General features: G+C 48.9%; 1 protein-coding gene across 1 annotated transcript in view; it reads right to left on the bottom strand.

Moving 5' to 3' along the window:
- Csmd2 (CUB and Sushi multiple domains 2) overlaps positions 1–20134 on the bottom strand; it is a 539902-nt gene that overhangs the window by 71250 nt on the left and 448518 nt on the right. The window contains exons 36-43 of the mRNA XM_027937327.2: positions 19354–19450; positions 18177–18281; positions 13870–13988; positions 13279–13348; positions 12479–12595; positions 9026–9235; positions 2984–3172; positions 22–199 (exon numbers count right to left, since the gene is read on the bottom strand). Of these exons, the coding sequence (XP_027793128.2) occupies positions 22–199; positions 2984–3172; positions 9026–9235; positions 12479–12595; positions 13279–13348; positions 13870–13988; positions 18177–18281; positions 19354–19450 (1085 nt within the window). The remainder of the gene's footprint in view (positions 1–21; positions 200–2983; positions 3173–9025; positions 9236–12478; positions 12596–13278; positions 13349–13869; positions 13989–18176; positions 18282–19353; positions 19451–20134) is intronic.

The following is a 20134-nucleotide window of genomic DNA, read 5'->3' on the forward strand; positions in this document are numbered from 1 at the left end:
CAACATGGCGCCTGGCCCTACCAGATGGTGATGAAGTCTCCGGAGGGCTCTGTCTGTAGCAGGCTGAGGTTGAGGCGGACACCATGACCAATGGGCACAGTGATCATCCAGACACAGTCCTGGGAGCTGGAGTATGGACTGGGGTAACCCGGGGAGTACACAGAGCCATTGGAAGAGGTGATGTTACCACCGCAGGGAACTGCCAAGGAGGGGACATAAACAGATGGGTGAGTTTTGGAGATCCCTACCCATCTGCAAGTTCAAAGGGCTTCCTAACTAATCCCATTTCCCAGCACCAGTGATCCCATCAGAGGATTGTGTGGATGGTGGGGAAGAGACTGGGCTGAGGGTGGCTGACTCTACCCACCAGCCTCACACCCTGCTGGCCCTCAATTGTCACTGAAGGTGCCTCTGTGGGCTGGTCTTACCCTTGGCCTCCTTCTCTTTCTCATGACAGTATCCTGCCAAGAAGAAAGGACACATGGAAGCTGTCCCCTCTCCTTTCCTAGGAAAGGGGAGGAGCAGGTGCTAGGGTGAGAGCTGCAGTACTTTTTCTGGGAAGAGCTAAGAGATTATAAAAATGTCTCTCTTTCTGTTTGATTTGCTCTCTCTATAGTGGTCTTTCTGGACTAGAGTTGAGGATGTTTGTGGGGAGGCTGAGGTTGGGTTCAAGTCATGGATAGGCCATTGATTGACCAGAGAACCCAAGACAAGTAGTTTAGTCTCTTGGAGTCTGTTTCCTCACCAGTAAAGTGAGGCTAGGAACACCACTCATAGAACTATGGTGGCAACTGGGTGAAATGATGCCTATCTAATATTCAGCCCAGGGCTGTTGATTCAGCTCAGTGGCAAAGACCTTGCTTAGAATGTGCAAGGCCCTGGCTTTGACCCCTAGCACCATGATAAATAAATAAGTGAATGAATAAACATGAGAATGAATAAATAAGCAAATAAACCCTTTGGCCCAATATCTTACCCACCGAGGAGGGATCAACTGCATAGATATGACCCTGTCTCCTTATCTTCCTGTTCTCTAAAAGTAAGGTCCGATTTTAGATTCACTCTGATCTAGGCTTTAAGCAGGGGATGAAGATGCTTGAGGCCACCCTGGTATTGGGACTCAATTGTCAGAGATGTTGGTCCAGAGTATTTGTTGCTGATACGGAGCATCAAGCAGATAGCTAGATGAGGGCAGATCAGACTGGGGAAGAAGAATCTCCCCTGCAGAAGGCAGGGTTCCTGTGAATTTATCCTAAATGCATGCACATGGACACACTATCCCTACTCCAGATGGGCAATATCCACTTGGTGCCAGGCAAGGCCTGGGGAGACCGTGGGAACACAACACTCGAGTTTTGTCCTGTGGTACCCACAGTCTACTGGACCCAGCCAAGAATACCAGCATGGATGGCACAGGATGGGGCAAGTCATCATTGTGAAATGCCATGGGGACATTTGGGGGAACCTGTCATCTGGTCTTCTGAGAGAAGTGTTCCCAGTAGAATTCACCTTTGGGCTCAGACCCGAGGGGTGCCTGGGGCTAATCAGATCAGAGAGAGGATGGTTACCTAGGAAGAAGCAGCATGGGAAGGAAACAGGGGCCAGGCTGTGCTACATTAGGGTGTGAACTTTACCCCCAAAAGAAGGGATGCCTTGCTGGATTCTGAGCAGGGGAGCATCCTGGGGACTCACTCCCTGCCTGGTGAAGAATGCGCTGAGGCTGTGTGCAGATTGGCTCAGTGAGGCGTGAAGTCTGACCAATGAGGAGGTGCATCTGTCTAATGGTGGCCTGGGATAAGACAGAGGTGGTGGATAGAGGAGGATGCGTGTGAAATAAAATTAGCATGTAGAAAGCAGGACTTGGCACATATGGGAGACAAGCAGAAGGGAAGGCGCCCAAATTAGGGACTCCAGGTGTGCCTGTCACTAGATGGAGATTTCAGCTTCATGGCGGAAAGTCAGTAAGCCTTTCCAATATGTTGGGATTTATTTGTCTCTAAAATAAGTGGAGATAATAATAATAATTATAATAATAAGTGAAGATAATAAGTAAGCAATTAGATATTCAGGTATGGTGCTCAATAAGGAGATGAAGGGTGCAGACATAGATGGCATTTGGGGACATGAGAAAGAATGAGAGAAAGAAGAGAAGGCAGTCTAGAACAAAACTCCAAAGAATAACAACACTTAAGGAATAAAGGAGATGACCACAAAAGTGGGCCCAGGCATAAAGGTGGTTAGAGAGCAAGAAAAGACTTGCTGATGAGATCAAGGAAAGAGCTTCTGGCTCCGACAGCAGGCTGAGAAAAAACTGCTCGTCTCTCTCCCAAGATGCCATAAAAGACAAACTAGGAGTAGGAAGGGAACAAAGTCCTCAGTGAAGCTGGTCACGTAGCACGTGATTAGACAGCAGGTCCAGAATGACCAATTGTGATGGGTTAAAAAAAAATGGAACTCAGAAGGGAGTAGAGGCTGCACAACCTCTCAGTCATCCTGGTTCTGGTCAAGGAAGAAGACCTGAGAAAGTGCCACCTCCAGGTCCTTGGTGTGACCAATTTATCAATCTCTAGGAACATGGAGGAAGGAGAGAATAATGCAGGTGTGGGGACAAGTGGAGAGGGAGCAGGCCAGTTCCTAGAAAGAGTCTCATTTTCTTCTTCCTTTGGGAAGGTGCCACGGTTAACTCTCTCTCTCTACCCCTCAGCACACTGCTGGGCCCCTACATCCTCATCTGCATCTTCCCTTCCAACTGGGAATGTCTCGTTGGATCTTCCCAAGGGCTGGGCATGTCTTTCCCCTGGCTATGGTCCACATCTCCCCCTGGCTAGACTGGGTCACACCCACATGAAAACAGGGTGAATAAAGTTTGCCAGGACCACCGAGTATCGGTGACCCATGGAAGGCAGGAGGAATGTGAGGCTGCTCTGGGTCCGTCTCTATGGTCACCCCAGGAAGGACCAGCAGGGACAAGGGAGGAACGTACCTTCACACCTGGGCAGGGGGTGGTCCCAGTTCCGGTTGGTGCCATGTTGACATGTGAGGACAGGGTGGCCAGTCAGCTGATATCCTGGAAGGCACTCGAAGGTCACTGATTGTCCAACATTGTAGCCAGCTCCCCTCACAATGCCATTGGCAAAGGGCTCTGGGTCTGGGCACTCTTGAAGTTCATAGGCTGGAAAACATCAGAAGAGGTCGTCTCATTCTCTCTGGGTATTTTCTTTCCAATCACAATATAGGAGCAACAGGGGGTTAGCGCAGGGTGAAGCACTGAGACTTGGACTCCAATGAACCTTCGGCACCTGCTAGATGTTGGCTTAGGGTCTGCAGTTTTCATCTCTCTCAGTTTTCCTATTTATAAAATGGTTATTGTGAGGACCGAGTAGAATCTCAGATGCATAGCCTTTGCACAGCGCTGGCACATGGTAAGAGCTCAAAAAATGTTATCTAGGGCTGGGGCTGTAGCTCAGGGGTAGAGCGCTCACCTAGCATACCTAGCTAGCTCACCTAGCACTGGGTTCGATCCCCAGCACCACATAAAAATAAAATAAAGGTATTGTGTCTACCTCCAACTAAATATATATATATATATATATATTAAGAAAAAGTATTATCTATTGTTAGTGTCCCCATGGGAAAAGGAGGCTCAAGGGACACACTGCTAGGTGGAGCTGCTATTCACTGAGCACCCATCTGGGGCCAGGCATCGGCCTAGGTGCTTTCGTGTTGTGAATCTCATGCAACAAGGTTCGAGATCACAAACATAGGAAGCAGCAGTGAGGGCAGGAGTGGACCTGTCGACTCTGCAGGATTATAACCGACAAAGAAGGAAGGACAGAAGGAATCTGGTGGAAGTCAGCCAACCTGCAGCAAGGAGAGCAACTTTGCAGAGGGACGAGCTGGGTTGGTAGGAATGTGTGACTGTCATGCAAGCGAGTCCCTCCAAAGAGCAGAAAAGCGGCCCCCATGAGAATGTGTGGGCCCAACTCAAAAGAAGATGCCTTAATGGGCAAGGCTGAGGCCCATCCAAAATGGGGAGGTGCTGAGGGAGATGCCCAGCGGGCACCGCAGAGCAAAGCCTCCCACTAATTGGGTCCACAGGACGAAGACTATCCTCTGTGGTAGTAATTGGGCCCATTCTGCAAAGGAAATCATTTTAAGGAGGAGAAGGCTTGATCCCCCAGCGGAAGCTCTCAGGGGGAGTAGATGAGCCAGAAAGAATGCTCCTGAAGTGGATGCGTTTATCGCATGTAATGACAATGTAAATAACGATGGCCTCTCAGCTGAGGTTTCCCGTGCACCCATTCTGCCATCATGGCGGAGGTCTGTGCTTCCACTTGAGATTGTAGAGAGAAGTCTCAGTTGGGAGAGCTGGGCAGGTTTCCTGAGAAATCACTGAGATAACTGGGTGTGTTATAAACGAAGCAGTCCTTAGTGGGAGTGGGTGGGCTGGAGAAGAGGCCCTGTCACTGGGGGTGGTGGTGGTAGGGGGTTGGGTGATTTGGCCACAAAAGTCTTGGTGGAGGCAGGGAGCCTGGTGCCCAGCCCACTGGGTGGGATGGGGTGGGCCATTTCAGAAAGCCTGGGTGGGAGCTCGGTGGACCCAAGGACTCTGAGGAGCCTGAAGAGGGTGGCTGAGTGTGAGAAGCTGCCGCAGCCTTGATGAGAGGGGCCAGTGTTGCTCTGGGAGTGTTCGGGTGGAAGGAGCTTTTCAAAAGGAGAAAAACTTCTGTGAGACTCTCTGGATTCCTTTCAAACTGCTGAGACAAAATCTCAGAGCCTGGTCCCTGCAAGGAGCTTCCAAGGCAGAGGTGGGATCTAGGGGACAGAACTAAACCCTCTGAGGAGAACTCACTGCATTACCCAAGGCGGGACTCTCAGGGACAGGAGCTGGGTTGTCCCAAAGGAGTCACTTCAGTGAGAACACACGTGATTTCAAACAAAGGGCCACCATTTAGAACATTAATAGCGAGGATGCCTAACATTTTGGAACCGTGATATATGTCTTAATCATTATGAAAAGTTCTAGATGAGCATGATCCTCCTGGGAGTGTGAAAGGAGTGAGTTAGGTCCGATGGAGCCTAGTAAGAGTAGCTCATGAGGGATGGAAAAGGAAGCCCCATCCTGGAAACTCTGAGTGTCCAACTAAGGCATTTGGAGGAAGAAGGAGGAGTTGGACTTCTTCCAAGGACAGCCAAAGTACCACAGGGAGCTGGGCCTGTTTGACAGAACTAGCCTCAGTGGGGACAGATGGCTCTTCCAAAAAGCTGGGTCTTCCCATGAAAGGAAAGCCTGGGGAGGGGGCAATGTCCAGAGCTTGTTTACAAGGCACGACTCCACAGGGATGAGGGAGGGGTACACGAGAATGCCAGCTTATCAGGCCGGGAGAATTATCTGGGCCTGTCACAGACTGAAGGCCTCAGTGGAAGTACCTGGGCTTCTGGCACCAGAGACAACCTAGTCTGAGAGGTGGGGTCTCTCAATCAAAAAGCCTTAATAGAAGCTGAGCTCCATTCTCAGGGCAGCAGGTGACCTGAGGCCACGTGAGGCTCCACAGGTGTCATGATACGTGGGCAGGTGTGGAGGAAGCAGTGGACTTGTAACTCAGGGGAACATCTGGGCAAATCCTGAAGGTGAAATCTGGGTCTTGTCCCAGGTGGAGGCTCCCCATTGGACATCACTGGCCTCTCCTGGTGCAGTGTTGAGTCTCCAAATGCAAACTCCGGCCCTCCCTCCCACTGTCCTCCCCACAGGGAAGATCCTCAGAGGAGGGTTGGTGCCTCGGATGTGTGATGCTCAGTGGAAGCAGCAGGCATGTCACAGAGGGAAATGCTGGCCCAGAGTGTTGGCCTGTTCTCCTGAAGCTTGAGGGACAGTTGGGCTCCTTGTAGCAGGTTCTGCAGGACTCTCTCCAAAGAAAGGGGAAGTCTGGGGTTGGGGGATCATCTGAGTCAGGGGCTAGGACCCTGGGGGGTGGTTAGGTCTCTTCTGGGGGTGGGAGGAGTCAGTGGAGAGTCTGAGGTTGCCATCTAAGGACAATCTTTACAAAGACAAGTGGGCTTACACACCGGGCCAAGCAAGAGTGACTGTCCTATCACAATGGACTCAGTAGGTGGACTGTGGTCATGGGGGGGGTGAAGAGCAGAGCAACTGTCCTGTAACAATGGTGGTGTTTCCACAGTTCTATTTATCAGAGAGGACAGGCCTCAGGGAGAGAGCTCCAGGGTTAGATTGTGTCTCCTTCATATTCAGATATGAAATCTTAACCCTTAACACCTCAGAATGTAATTTATTGGGAGAAAGGACCTTCACCTATTTTATCTACATTAGTCTTTAGGGTGAACCTTGATACGGCTGATGCATTTATAAAAAGCAGAAATTTCAGCAACCTCTGTACTATTTTCCATAATGGCTCTAATTTACATTTCCACTAAAGGCAGAAGGGCTCCTTTTGCTCCAAGTCTTCCCCAACTGCAGAAAAAAATGATAACTGTTTAAGGTGATGGATATGCTAACAGCCCTGATTTGATCAGACACAATGCATACATGTATGGAAACACCATATCACACCTCCTAAATGTGTATGATTATTAGGTGTCAATCAAGAAAGGAGAGGGGCTTGGGGATAGACACATCTGGAGAACACAATGAGCAGGTGAAGCCAGAGACCAGAGAGCCAAGCAACTCCAAAAATAAAGATGCTGCAAACCACCCAGAGCTAGGGAGACACCTGGACCAGGTCCTGCTTCAGAGCCCAGGAAGGGACCAGCCCTGCCAACACCATGATCTTGGACTCCCTGAGCCAGGGTTGCCAGACAACAAGTTGCTGTGGCTCAGGCCACTGGGTTTGGTGTCCTCTGTGATGGCCACCCTAGCAAAATAAGTCACAGGGGAGGCATTGGTGGGAGGTGCTGTGTCTATCCCAGTAAGGTGCACTGACCTGGTACTTGGGACCAGGTCTCTCCCGTGACAGACCACTGTGAGACACCATGGCCATCTAATGCATCCCGACCCACTGAAGAGGTTGCCCTCTCCACTTGAGGGGCACACTCTGTGACTAGCCCACACATTGCTTCCCTGAGGGCAGCAGCCTATTACTATCAGCACTGTTTGCCGAGGCCCAGCTCTTAACTGAGGCCCTCCCGCCAAGGGCCCTGACACAGGTGACAAGCCTAGTCACACTCTCTGAGGGTTCCTGCCCCAGCCAGACGTGCACACTGAGGAGCATTCCCTGTATAACTAACCCAGTTGCAGCCACCTGGTCGGATACCCTTTAAGGCCAACCCTGGATGAGAAGCCCAGTCCTTGTTCAGTACTCCTCTGACAAGGGAAAAGCTATGTCTCAGAAAAATACCAACAGCATGGTGCTCTTTATAAGAAAACATGGCTGAAAACTTTGTGGAACATGCCTTATTCTTCCTGGTCACATGTAACATAGGCCTGTTCAGAAAAATGTCAGAGAAGTTCACATCAAAAGAACGGTGGTTATTTCTGGAGAATAAACCTGGGTTTAGAGGCTGTAGACAGACTGTTAGCTTTCAGCCAGAATGTTCCTCTTTCTCTCTATTCTTTTTCTAACCAGGTGACTATGTTGGTGGATTGTTTGTGTGATTAAAAATTAACTTGAAAAAAAGATATTCACAAAACAGCATTTATAGTATAAATCTATTTTAGTAAAATAGATTCTATCTTACTAAAGATGTAGTAAGAGAGCTACAAAAGGAGAATAGGGAAACATGAATTATACTGTTAAAAGCTGGTATCTCCGCATAGGGTAGTAATGGATGGGATTTGAAGGGAATTCTGACTCTCTATGATGTGTGGTATAGTATGAATATTTGTGTCACCTCCAAATTCACAATAAAACTTAATTCCCAGTGTGAAGGTATTTGGAGGTGGGGTCTTTGAAAGTCTTCCCTCATGAATAGGATCAGTGCCCTGATAAAGGAGGCCTATGAGATATCCTTTCCTCCCTCTGCCAAGTGGTCACAGCTAGAAGGCACTGCTTACCACCCAGAAAGCAGGCCCTCATCAAACATAGAATTTTCCAGCACTTTGATCTTGGCCTCTCCACCCTCCAGAACTGTGAGAAATAAATTTCTATTTGTAAGTGCCCCCAGTCTGTGATATTTTGTTATAGCAGCTTGTGCTGACTAACACAATGTGCTCACAAAAACCTCTATAATGTTTTCATTTTTTAAAAAAGCATGTACTGGCATTGGGAAAAATACTAAAAATATGAAAAAAATCAGTGGAAGAATCTGGGAAGAGTTTAGAATAAATGATTCAGTCTTAATAGGAAAGCATTCAAGCAAGAAGTTGGGCCTACTATGTGATGGGCCATCTGTCACTTATGGCTACGGGGATTGTGCCCAACAGCTGCACAGGTTGGGCACAATCCCCACAGCCATAAGTGACAGAAGCCCATCACATAGGGGAAACCTGAATTGGATTGGGAAGGGGCCTTTCCAGGAAAAGTGTACCAGCAGCAGTGAGGCCTGCTGTAGGGTTTTGCCTTAGGAAGTTGAGCCCCATGAGCATGGTTGGGCTTCACAAAGGAAAACCCATCTCATTGTGCCAGGGGGTGCTACTTGGGTTGTTATTAGAATCCTCCAACCTGACATAGGAAGAGCTTTGTTGGCAGTTATGGGGCCTGATTTACAGGGAAGGACCTTGAGGTTATAGTTTAGCTTCTCAGGCCTGAGGGGAAGTGGCTCTCTGGATGGTCAGGGATTCAAAAAGGAATTTGCCCAGGGAAAGCTGTTGGGTCTAGACATTTGTGGAACCTCAGAGGGCATGTGGGGCCTGCCACTCTGGGAAAGTGGCAGTACTTAAGCTGTCAAAGGGGAGATCCTAAGGGACAGGGGATGTGCCTCTAGAGGAGAGCCTCTGCACAGGCTTGCTGCCCCACCCCATCCCACCCCTCCTGGGGTTCTCTCTCCCCCATATGGAGGTCTGGGAAGATGGGTGGCTTGGGGCAGGAGATGAAGGTGGACACAGGAGCTCACAGGGCACTCCTGACCTTACCCTGATACTCCAGCTTGAATCCGGGCCGGTTCTGGGAGTGGTCGCTGTGGAAATACACGGTGGTCTCATGGGAGGTGGAGAGCAGGGCGCTGGGGAGCTCGCTGCCGCTGAACCTGCCCATCATGCGGCTGGTCTCGTAGGGGCCGTTCCGGATTTCTATGAAGTCATGGTTGGGCTCCGTGGAGAAGTTCAGGAACTGGATGTGAGCTCCTGGGAGCACAATAGAGGCAGATAAAGCCACAGCCACGCAGTCCTGCTTCAAGTGTGCCCCCAGGAAAGCATCCCCAGCTGAGCCCCCACCAGGGGAGTCCCCACCACTGACTTCCCACCAGTCATGGCAGCCAGGATGTGCTTTTTGAGTTGCTGGTTCAGTTCCTTCTCTTGCCTTTAGGTTGGACCCCCCCCCCCTCAAAAAAAACCTGTTATTCATTCCAAAGTGAAGGCATCGAACTTTTCAGAGTTCCACCCTGAGTCCATCTGACTTCCCTGAATGCAAAGTTCAAGATCATTCCTTGATTTAAGTGAGTGACAAGTCTAATATCAATATAAAGATAGCCTCACTAAAATAAATGCTTTACTTAAAAATAACAACCCCATAATTACTCAAAAGGCATGACCTTTAAAACTGGTATTTTCTATTTCTAGTATTTTCTAGAACCTTTCACATGACTCAGAAACACAAGGCTTAGAAGTCTACATTGTCCCGTCTGTTCCATTAAGAAGCCAAATGAAGTTCACACTTTTGGGGATCTTAGTGGGTTAATCAAGATCTCTTAGCAACCTGACAGGTGAAATGAATCTAATTAAATCCCTAGTTTACATATTTATATGTGCTTTGGAGAATGGGAGGTAGGAACATGAATATCTGTTTACTGTTAAGAGTTTTCAAAATTGGATTACTTTGAAAAAAATGTTACTGGGCTGAGGCTCTGGCTCAGCCGTAGCGTACTTGACTGGCATGTGTGAGGCACTGGGTTCGTTTCTCAGCACCACATATAAAGAAAGAAAGAAAGAAAGAAAGAAAGAAAGAAAGAAAGAAAGAAAGAAAGAAAGGTTTATCACAACTAAAAAAACCATTTTTTAAAAAAAGTGTTACTGAAGAACTCTCTTTACTGAGCACAGGAAAATACCCACAATATATTGTCAATTGTGAAAATCAGATTTCAAACTAGCATATAGAATCCAATTCTAATTTTCTTGGGTGAAAAAATCTAGAAGAATATTCATTCATTTGCCCACAATATTTTCGGAACATCTGCCCTGCAGTTGGACTGTGTTTGGCATTCTAAAGGATGAACAAGATCAGAGAGTCTTCAAGAGCATTATATTTTAATGGTGGGGACTAAAGCTGTTACCGATTATCTCTGCATGATAGGATTACAGACTGATTCTGATTTTTCAAATTTGCTCATCTGTACTTTCTAATTTTCTTAGAATGAACATATCTATGTAATTGAATTGCTTTTGCAACTGATTATGTGAAGAATAAAATAAAGATTTGACATATAATGTTGAGGACCCTTCACTTCCTGCCCTGTCCCATCCCCCCTCCTTTCTTCCACAGAAGAAGTCACCAGCGTGAATTTGGAAGATATCCTTCCAGTTTAGCTGTAGATGCTTAAATATATGTGTGGGTTTACTGTATTTTAAACATTTACATAAATGATATTATGTTGTACATACAGTTTTAAAAACCTATTTATTACTCAATACTGTGCTTTCCAAGGTCAATCCATGTTAATATACAAAAATACAATGCATTCATTTTAACTACATATTAAGCAAGTCTATCTTATGATTACCCAAACACACAACTCACCCTCCTTCTAATGAAACTGTAGACTGTTTACAAGTTACAGTTTTGTGATGAGCATCTCTACCCATTGTCAGTGGAGCCTGTGTCTGCCATTCCACCCCCTGGGCACCTTTCCATGTTGGAGAGCACTGTCCTTGGTGCCCATAAAGGGCTCTTTAAGGAGCTGTTGGAAAGAGCTGGGCTGTGCTCGCCATCTAGTGGTAGCAGTGTATAAATGCAGAGGCTCTTTATCCACCTGCAGGGGAGGGGGGACCTTGGTCTGTGTGACCCAGCCCGAAGCAGCTTTGCTCCCTACAGGTAAGCACCCAGGATTTAGAGACAGAGCGTCTGTGTGGATGAACATAGGCCTCACGGGGAACAGGCACCCGTTTAACCTCGTTTGCCTCTGCATGTGGCCCTCTCCCTGCCCTCTATCAGCCTATGTTCCTCTGCTCCAAGCCTGAATGTAGAGCTATGGGGGCTCCCAGATCCTCTTTGCTCAACCCCTAAAAAAACTGGGGTCTCCCAAGGCTGCCAAGGTGTCATCACTTTGCACCCAGTTTCCTTCAGAAGATGGTGCTACCTAGAAGACTCTGGACTTAGGAAAGTCATCAACCTCTCCCTTCCCTTCCAGCTGGCTTTAAAGAAGCCCAGAGAGACCTAGTTGTCTAATCAGAAGACACACTCCTGGCCGAATAAAAGACAAAGTGAGCAATCTTCATTTCTGAGGCTCCTAGACTGGGAGGTTCCAGCCTGTCCAGAATAATTCCCTTGGGACATTCTTTCCTAAGAGCAGAACAATTGATGATTTGGGTGAGATGACCCCTGTGTACAGCCCATCAATTTCCTGTCAGTGCACGGCCTTTATCCCTTCAACAGGGGATATTTGAGGTCAAATTATATTCCTCTTCATGATGCATGAATCGCCAGCAGTTAAATTTCTTACCCAGATTAATGTCCTCCACACCCAACAACCTGCCATGCCTGGCATACAGTCCATGTCCCCTCCCCCTACTGCCCTCCCAATCTCTAGGCCAGCTAGAATGTGCCTAGGAAGAATGCAAACTTGATTTCATATTGACCTTGGCTCAATTTAATTAGGATGATAAATCAGATAGGAGAATTAAAAGCACAACTTGAGGCCCAGTCTTGGTAGAATAGATTTCTTCTTCTTCTTTTTTTTAAACTGTCCTTGGGTAACTTCTCATTCCACATCTCTGGATTTTAGTTCACTACTCAAATGATAATGATAGAAACCTCTAAGATTCCTTCCCTCTTGAACTTTCATCTCTGTCATTCTTTTTTTTTTCTTTTTAAAGAGAGAGTGAGAGAGAGAGAGGGAGAGAGAGATAATTTTTAATATTTATTTTTTAGTTTTTGGCGGACACAACATCTTTCTTTGTATGTGGTGCTGAGGATGGAACCAGGCCGTACGCATGCCAGGCGAGCGCGCTACCGCTTGAGCCACATCCCCAGCCCCCATCTCTGTCATTCTTAATGCATCCTCAGGGATGCAAGAGGTCACCAAGGGGGGACCAGAGAAGCATAGCACTGATCAGATGTGGCCGAGGTTGTACTGAGATGGCTGCAGACCACTGTTTTAACCCAGGGGCCTGGGCTGGAGGTACCGCCTTCCCTAGGAGGCTGTGGAGACTCACCAAAGCCCACGGGCAGCACTATCTTCCAGGAGCAATCCATGTTGCTAGGGTAGTTGCCTGGGAAGCCGGGGCTCAGGATCACCCCCTCCAACTCTTCCACTGCTCCTCCGCACTGCGCTGTGACAGGGACATGAGACAGGGTGTTAGGACAACATCAAGGAGACGGCAGCATCATACCAATGTCTGGCAGCTTTTACAGCAGCTACTTCAAACCTTTCCAGAGTCATAAGCCCCTTTGAGAATCCAAAGGAATCTCCCCCAACAGCTGCACACCTGGACAAAACTGAGTCTGTAAATTCAGGAAGTAAAGCACACTCTAGGGTAAGTAGGAGTCCACACACCCAAGTGATGGCTCTTGACCTTGAGATCAAAATCACAGATCAGTGCCCTTATAAACAAGGCATGCAGGAAAAATGACAGGGGTCCACTCCAAGAGAAGTCTGACCTTGTCTTACACTATCACCCATTTCTCCCTCTCCTCATTTCATAGCCCAATCGACTCTTCCAAGACTGCAGAAAAATGAGAAAGGGAAGGGAGGGGATTGCTATGCATCCTGTCCCCACTCTGTGCCAGGCTTTTTCTAAGGGGCAAACCTCCTGGGATTTTTCATTTGCGGGCCAGAGGTTTCCAAAAGTCATGACAGCTTTGAATGAGAAAGGTTACAAAATCATTAGTCCAAAACTGCACTTGGAACAAATCCAGAACATCAAATTATTTTTTTTTTTCTGACTTGAACTTGAACTCAACAATACCACTAAAGGATGGAATTGAATGGATGGAAAAATCCGGGCTCTCTTACCAATACAGAGCGGAGGCGGGTAGTTCCATCTCCTCACCGTCCCAGGCATACAGGAGATGTGGGCGTGGCCCTGGAGGAATTAGAAACAGGGATGTGCTGACTGTCCCCAGGGGCACAATTGTATGTACAACCCAGAACAGGGGCCTCCTGTTAAGGAACAAGATATACGAAGACACAAAGGTCCACTGTGGGATTTCAGGTAAAGCAGAGGGAGAGTGATTTTGGGGGAAGGCCAATTATTAACAACCATTACCGAAGAATTCTCATTACTAAAGGTTTCCTTGCGAGATTCCTTTAATTACTAAATTCCCTCATGGCCTTAAAAGGAAAATTAAATTTTGTTAAGGTCCAATCAAACCCAGCTTTGCAGGAACATGTTCTAGGCTGGCTTGCGTTGAATTGTTAAAGTTAGCAAAATCTGTCTTCTGCATGAACAGCTCTGGGACAGGATAATGTCCTCATGGGAACAGGTCCTCATGGGAATCAGGGCGGCTCCCTGCTCTTTGATGACAAGCACCTCTGCTGAGGCAAAGCTGGCCAATCGAAACTCAGGGGACACCTGTCCTGCCTTGGGGTGTCGAGGGGAGATACCTGGAGGGCATAGCCCGGCTCACACTGGAAAGAGACCACATCGTTCACCAAGTAGCGCTCGCCGGTCTTCACTCCATTACTGGGCACCGCGGGTTCTGGACAGCTGCTCAAGCCCACCGCTGGGCAAGACAGAGGCAGACAGAGAGGAGAAAGGACAAGCCAGCAGGTCAAAGGGACAATAGATTCAGGGCTTTCCTGGCAGCAGGGAGGGTAAGGCAGGGGCCCACCTGTGCTTTCTTTGGCTTTAGGCCAGTGCCTCCCACCCTTTACACCTCATAGTGCACAGGCCAAATGTCCCAGGTGCAGGAGGCTATCATCCTGGAGACTCAGGCTGCCCTGCCTGCCCACTGTGGGCCAGGGAGCTCTGGGTCCTGGTTGTAGACCCCCAAGCCTCTCTAGGGGAACCTCTCCCATGTTTCTCCTGCTGCCTGCTCCCAACCTCCCAACTGCTCTCCCTCCTCCTTGCCCTAACACAGTTCCTTTGGGCTGAGATGCTGGAGGGGGCCAGATGCCTGGCTATCCCTGATGGTCCAATAGCCGGATCTTAGAATGTCCTGGGAGAAGTTTGCCAGCAGATAAGACTCTCCTCTGCCTTATTTCTCCTGTTGTTTTTGAGGTCGGTCTGGCTTCTTCTTGGGAGAAGTACTGGTGGCTCTTCACATTTGGCCTTCCCTGGTCAGTGCTGGCCCTCACTCACTGCCTGACCTCATAACAGCCCCCGGCTCATCCTCTGCCCCAAACTGCTGCTGACCCAGTCCACCTGCCCTCATAGGCAACTGACATTGCTTTAGATCTCGCCTTGAATCATGGGCCTTCCTTGCTGAGAGGCCTGAAGTGGGTCCCTGGGGCCTATCAAACCAAGCCCAGGCTTCTCATCCCAGGCCTTTGGCACCTTTGCAATCCTGGCCAGGTAGGTCCTTTCTCTAAATCATCTGCACAGGCTCTCAAATTCTCCCTTGCTCTCCCTCTTGGCTTTTCAACTTCAACCTCTGCTCATTTAGTCCTCACCATATGCCCTGCATTGTACCCGGGGCTTGGCGGGGGCACCTGTCCTCGTCCTCCTGCTCCTGCACCATAGTCCCCTTAGGAGCAACACTCACTGAGCACGTGCCATGAGTGAGGCCAGGCTGGGAAGTCACATGCCTCCTGAATCCCCTCGAGGCAGGCCTTAGCCCCCATTTCTCAGAGGAGAACCCTGGCCAGGAGAGGCCCGGCCTGTGCCCTGGAGCCACAGAGCTGGGATTCACATAGAGCCCTTTCTGCCAAGAGGAGGCCCAGCCCCAGCCAGATGCCCTACAGCCTGCTCTGACCCCTCCTTTTCTCATCCCCATCCCCCAGGCCTCCAACTCATCCTTAGCCTGCTGAGTCCCTTTCTGGCTGATGCACAGCACCCAGAAGGGCAGGGGTCCTGCCAGGGGGCTTTGTGCTTCTCCTGTGCCCCACAGAAGCCCATCTGCAGGTAGAGGCACTTCAGATGCACAGAATAAATTCCTGTGTATTGGTGGACAGAACATGGAGTGCCCTTCTCCAGGAACTAGGAGGCAAAGGGGTGACTGTGTGCTGAGTGCTCTGTTTGCTTTAAACTATGCTTCTGCACCCAGGGAGGCAGGACAGCGGGCGGGGACACTAGCTGAGCAGCCTCTGCCCTCCTGGTGGCTCCCTGGAGAGATACAGGCTCCCAGGGTGTCTAGTGCCTTCAGGGAGCCAGGTGTCCATGGAAAAGGAACAGAGAAGGACTGGTTAGCCAAAGCCACCAACCACCAGCTCCATCTTCTTTTGTAGCCCTCTTCTTCTGATGAGCCCTCATGCTATATTCAGAAGTGACACTAATAATAAATTTTGTTTCTTTTGAGGACAATTTATATATAACGAAATGCATGAACTATACGTGTACATAGTCAAGTGTGATTGTCATGGTGGTAAATATACCTGCCCCTGTACCACCCAAACCCCCATCAAACTTACAGAGCTGCTCTCCCTCCAGAAGGCCCCTCCCACCCTTCCCAGGAAGCTCCTATCCTATTGTTCTTTGAAGATGTGAGTGTGACTCTTGGATGTGAAGCCTCTTCGGGCCTGTGTCCAAAACCTCAGCAAAAGAGACAAAAGACCCCAAGGACAAGGATTAAAACAATCTCCCAGCTGAGCCGAAGGACTTCACCTTGGCTGTTCAGGTCTCTTTCTCAACAATGCACCTCACTATTTAGTGGGGGTGGTCACAGCTTAGGGACTTGAGGCCTATTCCTGGGAAGATAGTGGTGGCTGGAAGGAGAAGGGGGCAGAGAGCGGAGGGGAGAGAGAATGAAAAAGCATGATGGGGGGAAGGGCACCAGGGAGGAAAACGAGGCTGGAGAGAGGAAAAGCAGGAGGAGGGAAAAGTCCCTTCTCAGGCTCCCCCTCACGCTGAGCAGCTTGGTTTTAATCCGTGCTTACAACAAAGGAAAAATTAATTTTTTATCCTATGTAATTTATTACTTTTGAAAGTGTATTGTTCCAACTTCCATTTCAATTAAATAAAAATTAAACATGAGTCATAGAGGAGATGTGACTCTACGGCACCCCTCACCATTCCTGTCTGCAATAGCAGCTCATTCTCCATGTTCTGCACCCTCTTTATAGAGTATCAACAAAACACAATGACAGGGTCTTGGCTTCCAGGAATTCCAGACTCCAAATGTCCCTCATGAGAGGACAGTGCATGGGAAATGCCACCTGGAGAGAACAGCCAGTTCCCCAGACAGAGAAAACCAAGAAGAGACAGGTTTTTTCTGAGAATGAGGCAATTGAATGACAAGCAGACTTAGGGAGGAAGTGCATCTTTAGAAGAAAGAACCAGCCAATAGTTCTAGGGAACATTTAAGGACTCAAAAGAGTTGATAAAGAACCAAAATTGGAGGGACCAGAGAAGAGAGGATAAAGGGAATAATGTGAATTACTCAACAACCCAGGCTATTTCAGTCCCCGGGGTGAGTGAAGCCTTTCCTGTGTGGGGGGAGGAAGGTCTCAGAGATCTCTGTCCTGCCCTCCATCCTTCGGGGTCTTGGCTTACGCTGTGCCTTTCCCATCAGGTGCACGCTTCAGTTCTTTAGGGGTGGGGCATCCGGGGATCCCGCTGGCCCTCCCTCCACCACCTGGATAGAGTTCATTTTTCTAGGAGACCCAGGCCTCTAGTGCCACTAGAGCCTTCCATCTGAGGGGCCCATGTTGACGCAGAGAGTGGCACCAACCATGCCTTCCCACATTTCCTGCTTCTCATTCCACACCTAGCTCAGGCATCTCCTTCTGCAGGGCCTTACTTGGCTAAGTCTAGCTCCCTTCCTCTGTATTTCTTGAGCATATCAGGCTGCACTAAAATAACTGTTTCCACGTCTCTCTCTCCCCTACACTCTGAAGGCAGGAACCATCTCTTATTTTTGTTCTGCAGGGACCTAACCCAGGGCTTGGTGCATTTGTCTGATACTCAGTGTTTCTTCATGACATTCACCTTCCCATCTGCCCAGGAGAAGTGTTGGTTCTCTCCTTTGAGCCACTGCTCTGCTGTCTAGAGACATCCCTGTGAGCTCCGGTAATGCTGTGATGTTCTTCTCTAGGTATCTGCCTCTGAATGGCTGACTTGGAAGGGACTAACCCATCCTGATCCCACCCAGTCCTAGCACAAACCAGCAGAGCACCTGGCACATTGTAAATGCTCAATGATTATTTGCTGCCACCTGCCTGGTCTTTCCTGTACCCAGTGGGGAAAGGAGTCAGGTGAGCAGTCCCAGGATAAATGCAATCTCCTCACAAACTCTTTATGCCCCCCAGCCCTTTTTGTTTAGAGTTTTAATCGTGACCACTTAAGGAAGCTGAAAGTCAAGATATAGGGGTTTGAGCCCAGAGGGAAAAATCTTGTAGGAGAGGAGTGAAGTTTCTAATGAGAGAAGAAACTTTGAAGACAATTGGATCATAGAACCAAGGATCAGAGAGGCCAGTTTGAAGGCCTGGAGGAGGAGAGCACCTCCACATTCTCATATCCCAATTTATATACTTGGGCTGAGGCCAATGACCAAGCCTCTTTCCAATTCTTGATTTGGACTCAAAGGAAGCTCACAGGTTGGACACTCCTGGTGGGACCTGGCTCTCCCATGCTCATTGGCTGTGCAGACTTGGGGAGGTTCCAGACCCTCTTTGAGCCTTAGCTTCCTCACCTAGGTAAGGCTTGAGTGGGATGGAGAATGTACAGCCCCAATAGAACCCCTGCTCGTGGAGGGAACCCAGTAATATCTGTTCCCACCCTGACCCCCCAGCCAGCCAAGATCCCGCTTTCTCACTTTTGTACTCCAAGTGGAAGCCGGCGGCAGACACACTGATGTCTGAGTAGAAGTGAAGGTACAGTTGGTTGGAGGTGCTGTTCAGAAGGGCAGGCATGGTGGTCCCTGGGTAGGGAAACCAGGGATCATTTAGGCATAGCCTCCCAGGCCCCCCAGCTCCTCCCTGTTCCTCTTGATTCTGCTGCCTATTGACAGGCAGCTCTCAAGTTCCCCAAGTGTCCTCAGTGTTATCAAACTCACTAAATGACAATGGGTATCGCTTAGAGTGCCAGGTCTTCAATGGCCACGGGAGGGGAGACTCTACACCATTCCCCTCAAGATGAGCAGCGCTGTGGTCATGCACCAGCTAAGCGGGTCCGCACCCAGCCATCTTCAAAATGACTCTGCTATGTGAAATTGTCTGGGCAACCCAGCAGTGCAGACAGTTTATCTGGGATCACATGATTCCTTTTCATATATCAAAAGCATGGCGTTCTGGACCTAGCAGATTCGGTTAATTGCCCTGGCCATTGGGCAATTATAAATACACACCACCTGCAGGCAGAAGTCCATCACTGGAATGGAGACTGGTGTGGCCACTTTGGAAAACAATTTGGTAGTTTCTTAGCAGGTTAAATTGAGTTTCCATATGGCCCAGCAATTCCATTTCTAGGTATCTATCCAAGAGAACCGACAATACATGCTCACACAAAGACTTATGCGTGAAGAGTTCTCACTGGCGTTATTCATAGTGGCCCCGAATTGGAAACAAACCAAGTGTCCATCAACAAATGCACAGGTGGACAGCCATGCAATGAAGTGCTGATGTACCACTACTTGGTGAACCTTGGAAACACCGTGCCAAGTGGCAGAAGCCAGACACAGAGGCCACAGAGTGTGTGATTCTGTTTATGTGAAATGCCTGGAACAGGAAAATCCAGAGATTGAAAGATTAGTGGTTTCCAGAGGCTGGGTGTGTGTGTGTTGGGGAGGGGTAGGGAATGAGTACAAATGGTTTCCTTTTGGAATGATAAGCATATTCTGGAATTAGATAGTTGGGGAACCCTGTGAATATACAGAAAAACTACAGCACTGTATACTTTGAAATGGTGAAATTTATGGTTTGTCAGCATCAGATTTCAAAGATGATGATATTTATTACGATCTCCAAATTGAAGCCTCAGAAGCTCTGGCTTACCTGAGAAACTCCCCAGCATGGTGACGGTGTTATCTGCACCATCAAATACTTCCAGGGAGTCCCAGTTCTGCTCTGTGACAAAACTGATAACTTGAATCTGGGAAGGCAGAGGGATTGACTTGTTGGTTAGGCAGCCCGAGTCCCTCCCTCCCTCCGCTCTCCTCCTCACCCATAGTTGATTTATGGAGTGCCTGCTGGGGGCTGGACACTTGTGAGCCCCTCCCCTGGGCTCTTGCCCAGTGGGGAAGACAGATGTGAAGTGAAAGATCACCAGGCAGTGGGCTTCTCTGCAAGGTGGAGAACGGGGAAAAGAGATTCCAGGAATTGGGAAGGCTTGAGCCCGGCCGGCCCTTCTCATCTCTGGAATATTCCTTGGACTTCCCCACTTTCCTGGCTCCCTGGCATCAGACATGCTACAGGAATGAGCCAGTCGTGTAGCTCCAATCCCAGCCTGTGGCCTCTCTCTTGGCCTGGTGGGCTCTGGATCCTCTTCCAGGCCTCCACCCCAGTTCTGGGCCTCCCTCCACTTGGCTGTCATCCTGGGCACCAGTGACACCCCCATTTTGGCTCCCTGGGTTCTCCACACTTTACCTGCGCTTGGCGCTTGCTCATTCCCCTCAGCAAGGTCTCCCTTTCTACCCTCTAGAGTCTAAGAAAAGCATCCTTCAAGCCCAAGAATCCCCCATCTTTACATTCTGGTTCTAGGTCCACTTCCTTCTCTGAGCCTGCCCTGCTGGCCTGAGCCAAGGCTCACCTCTCCTCCTTTCTGAGTTATCTGACT

This window comes from Marmota flaviventris, chromosome 10 (genome assembly GCF_047511675.1).
Source record: "Marmota flaviventris isolate mMarFla1 chromosome 10, mMarFla1.hap1, whole genome shotgun sequence".
Taxonomy (NCBI): Eukaryota; Metazoa; Chordata; class Mammalia; order Rodentia; family Sciuridae; genus Marmota; species Marmota flaviventris.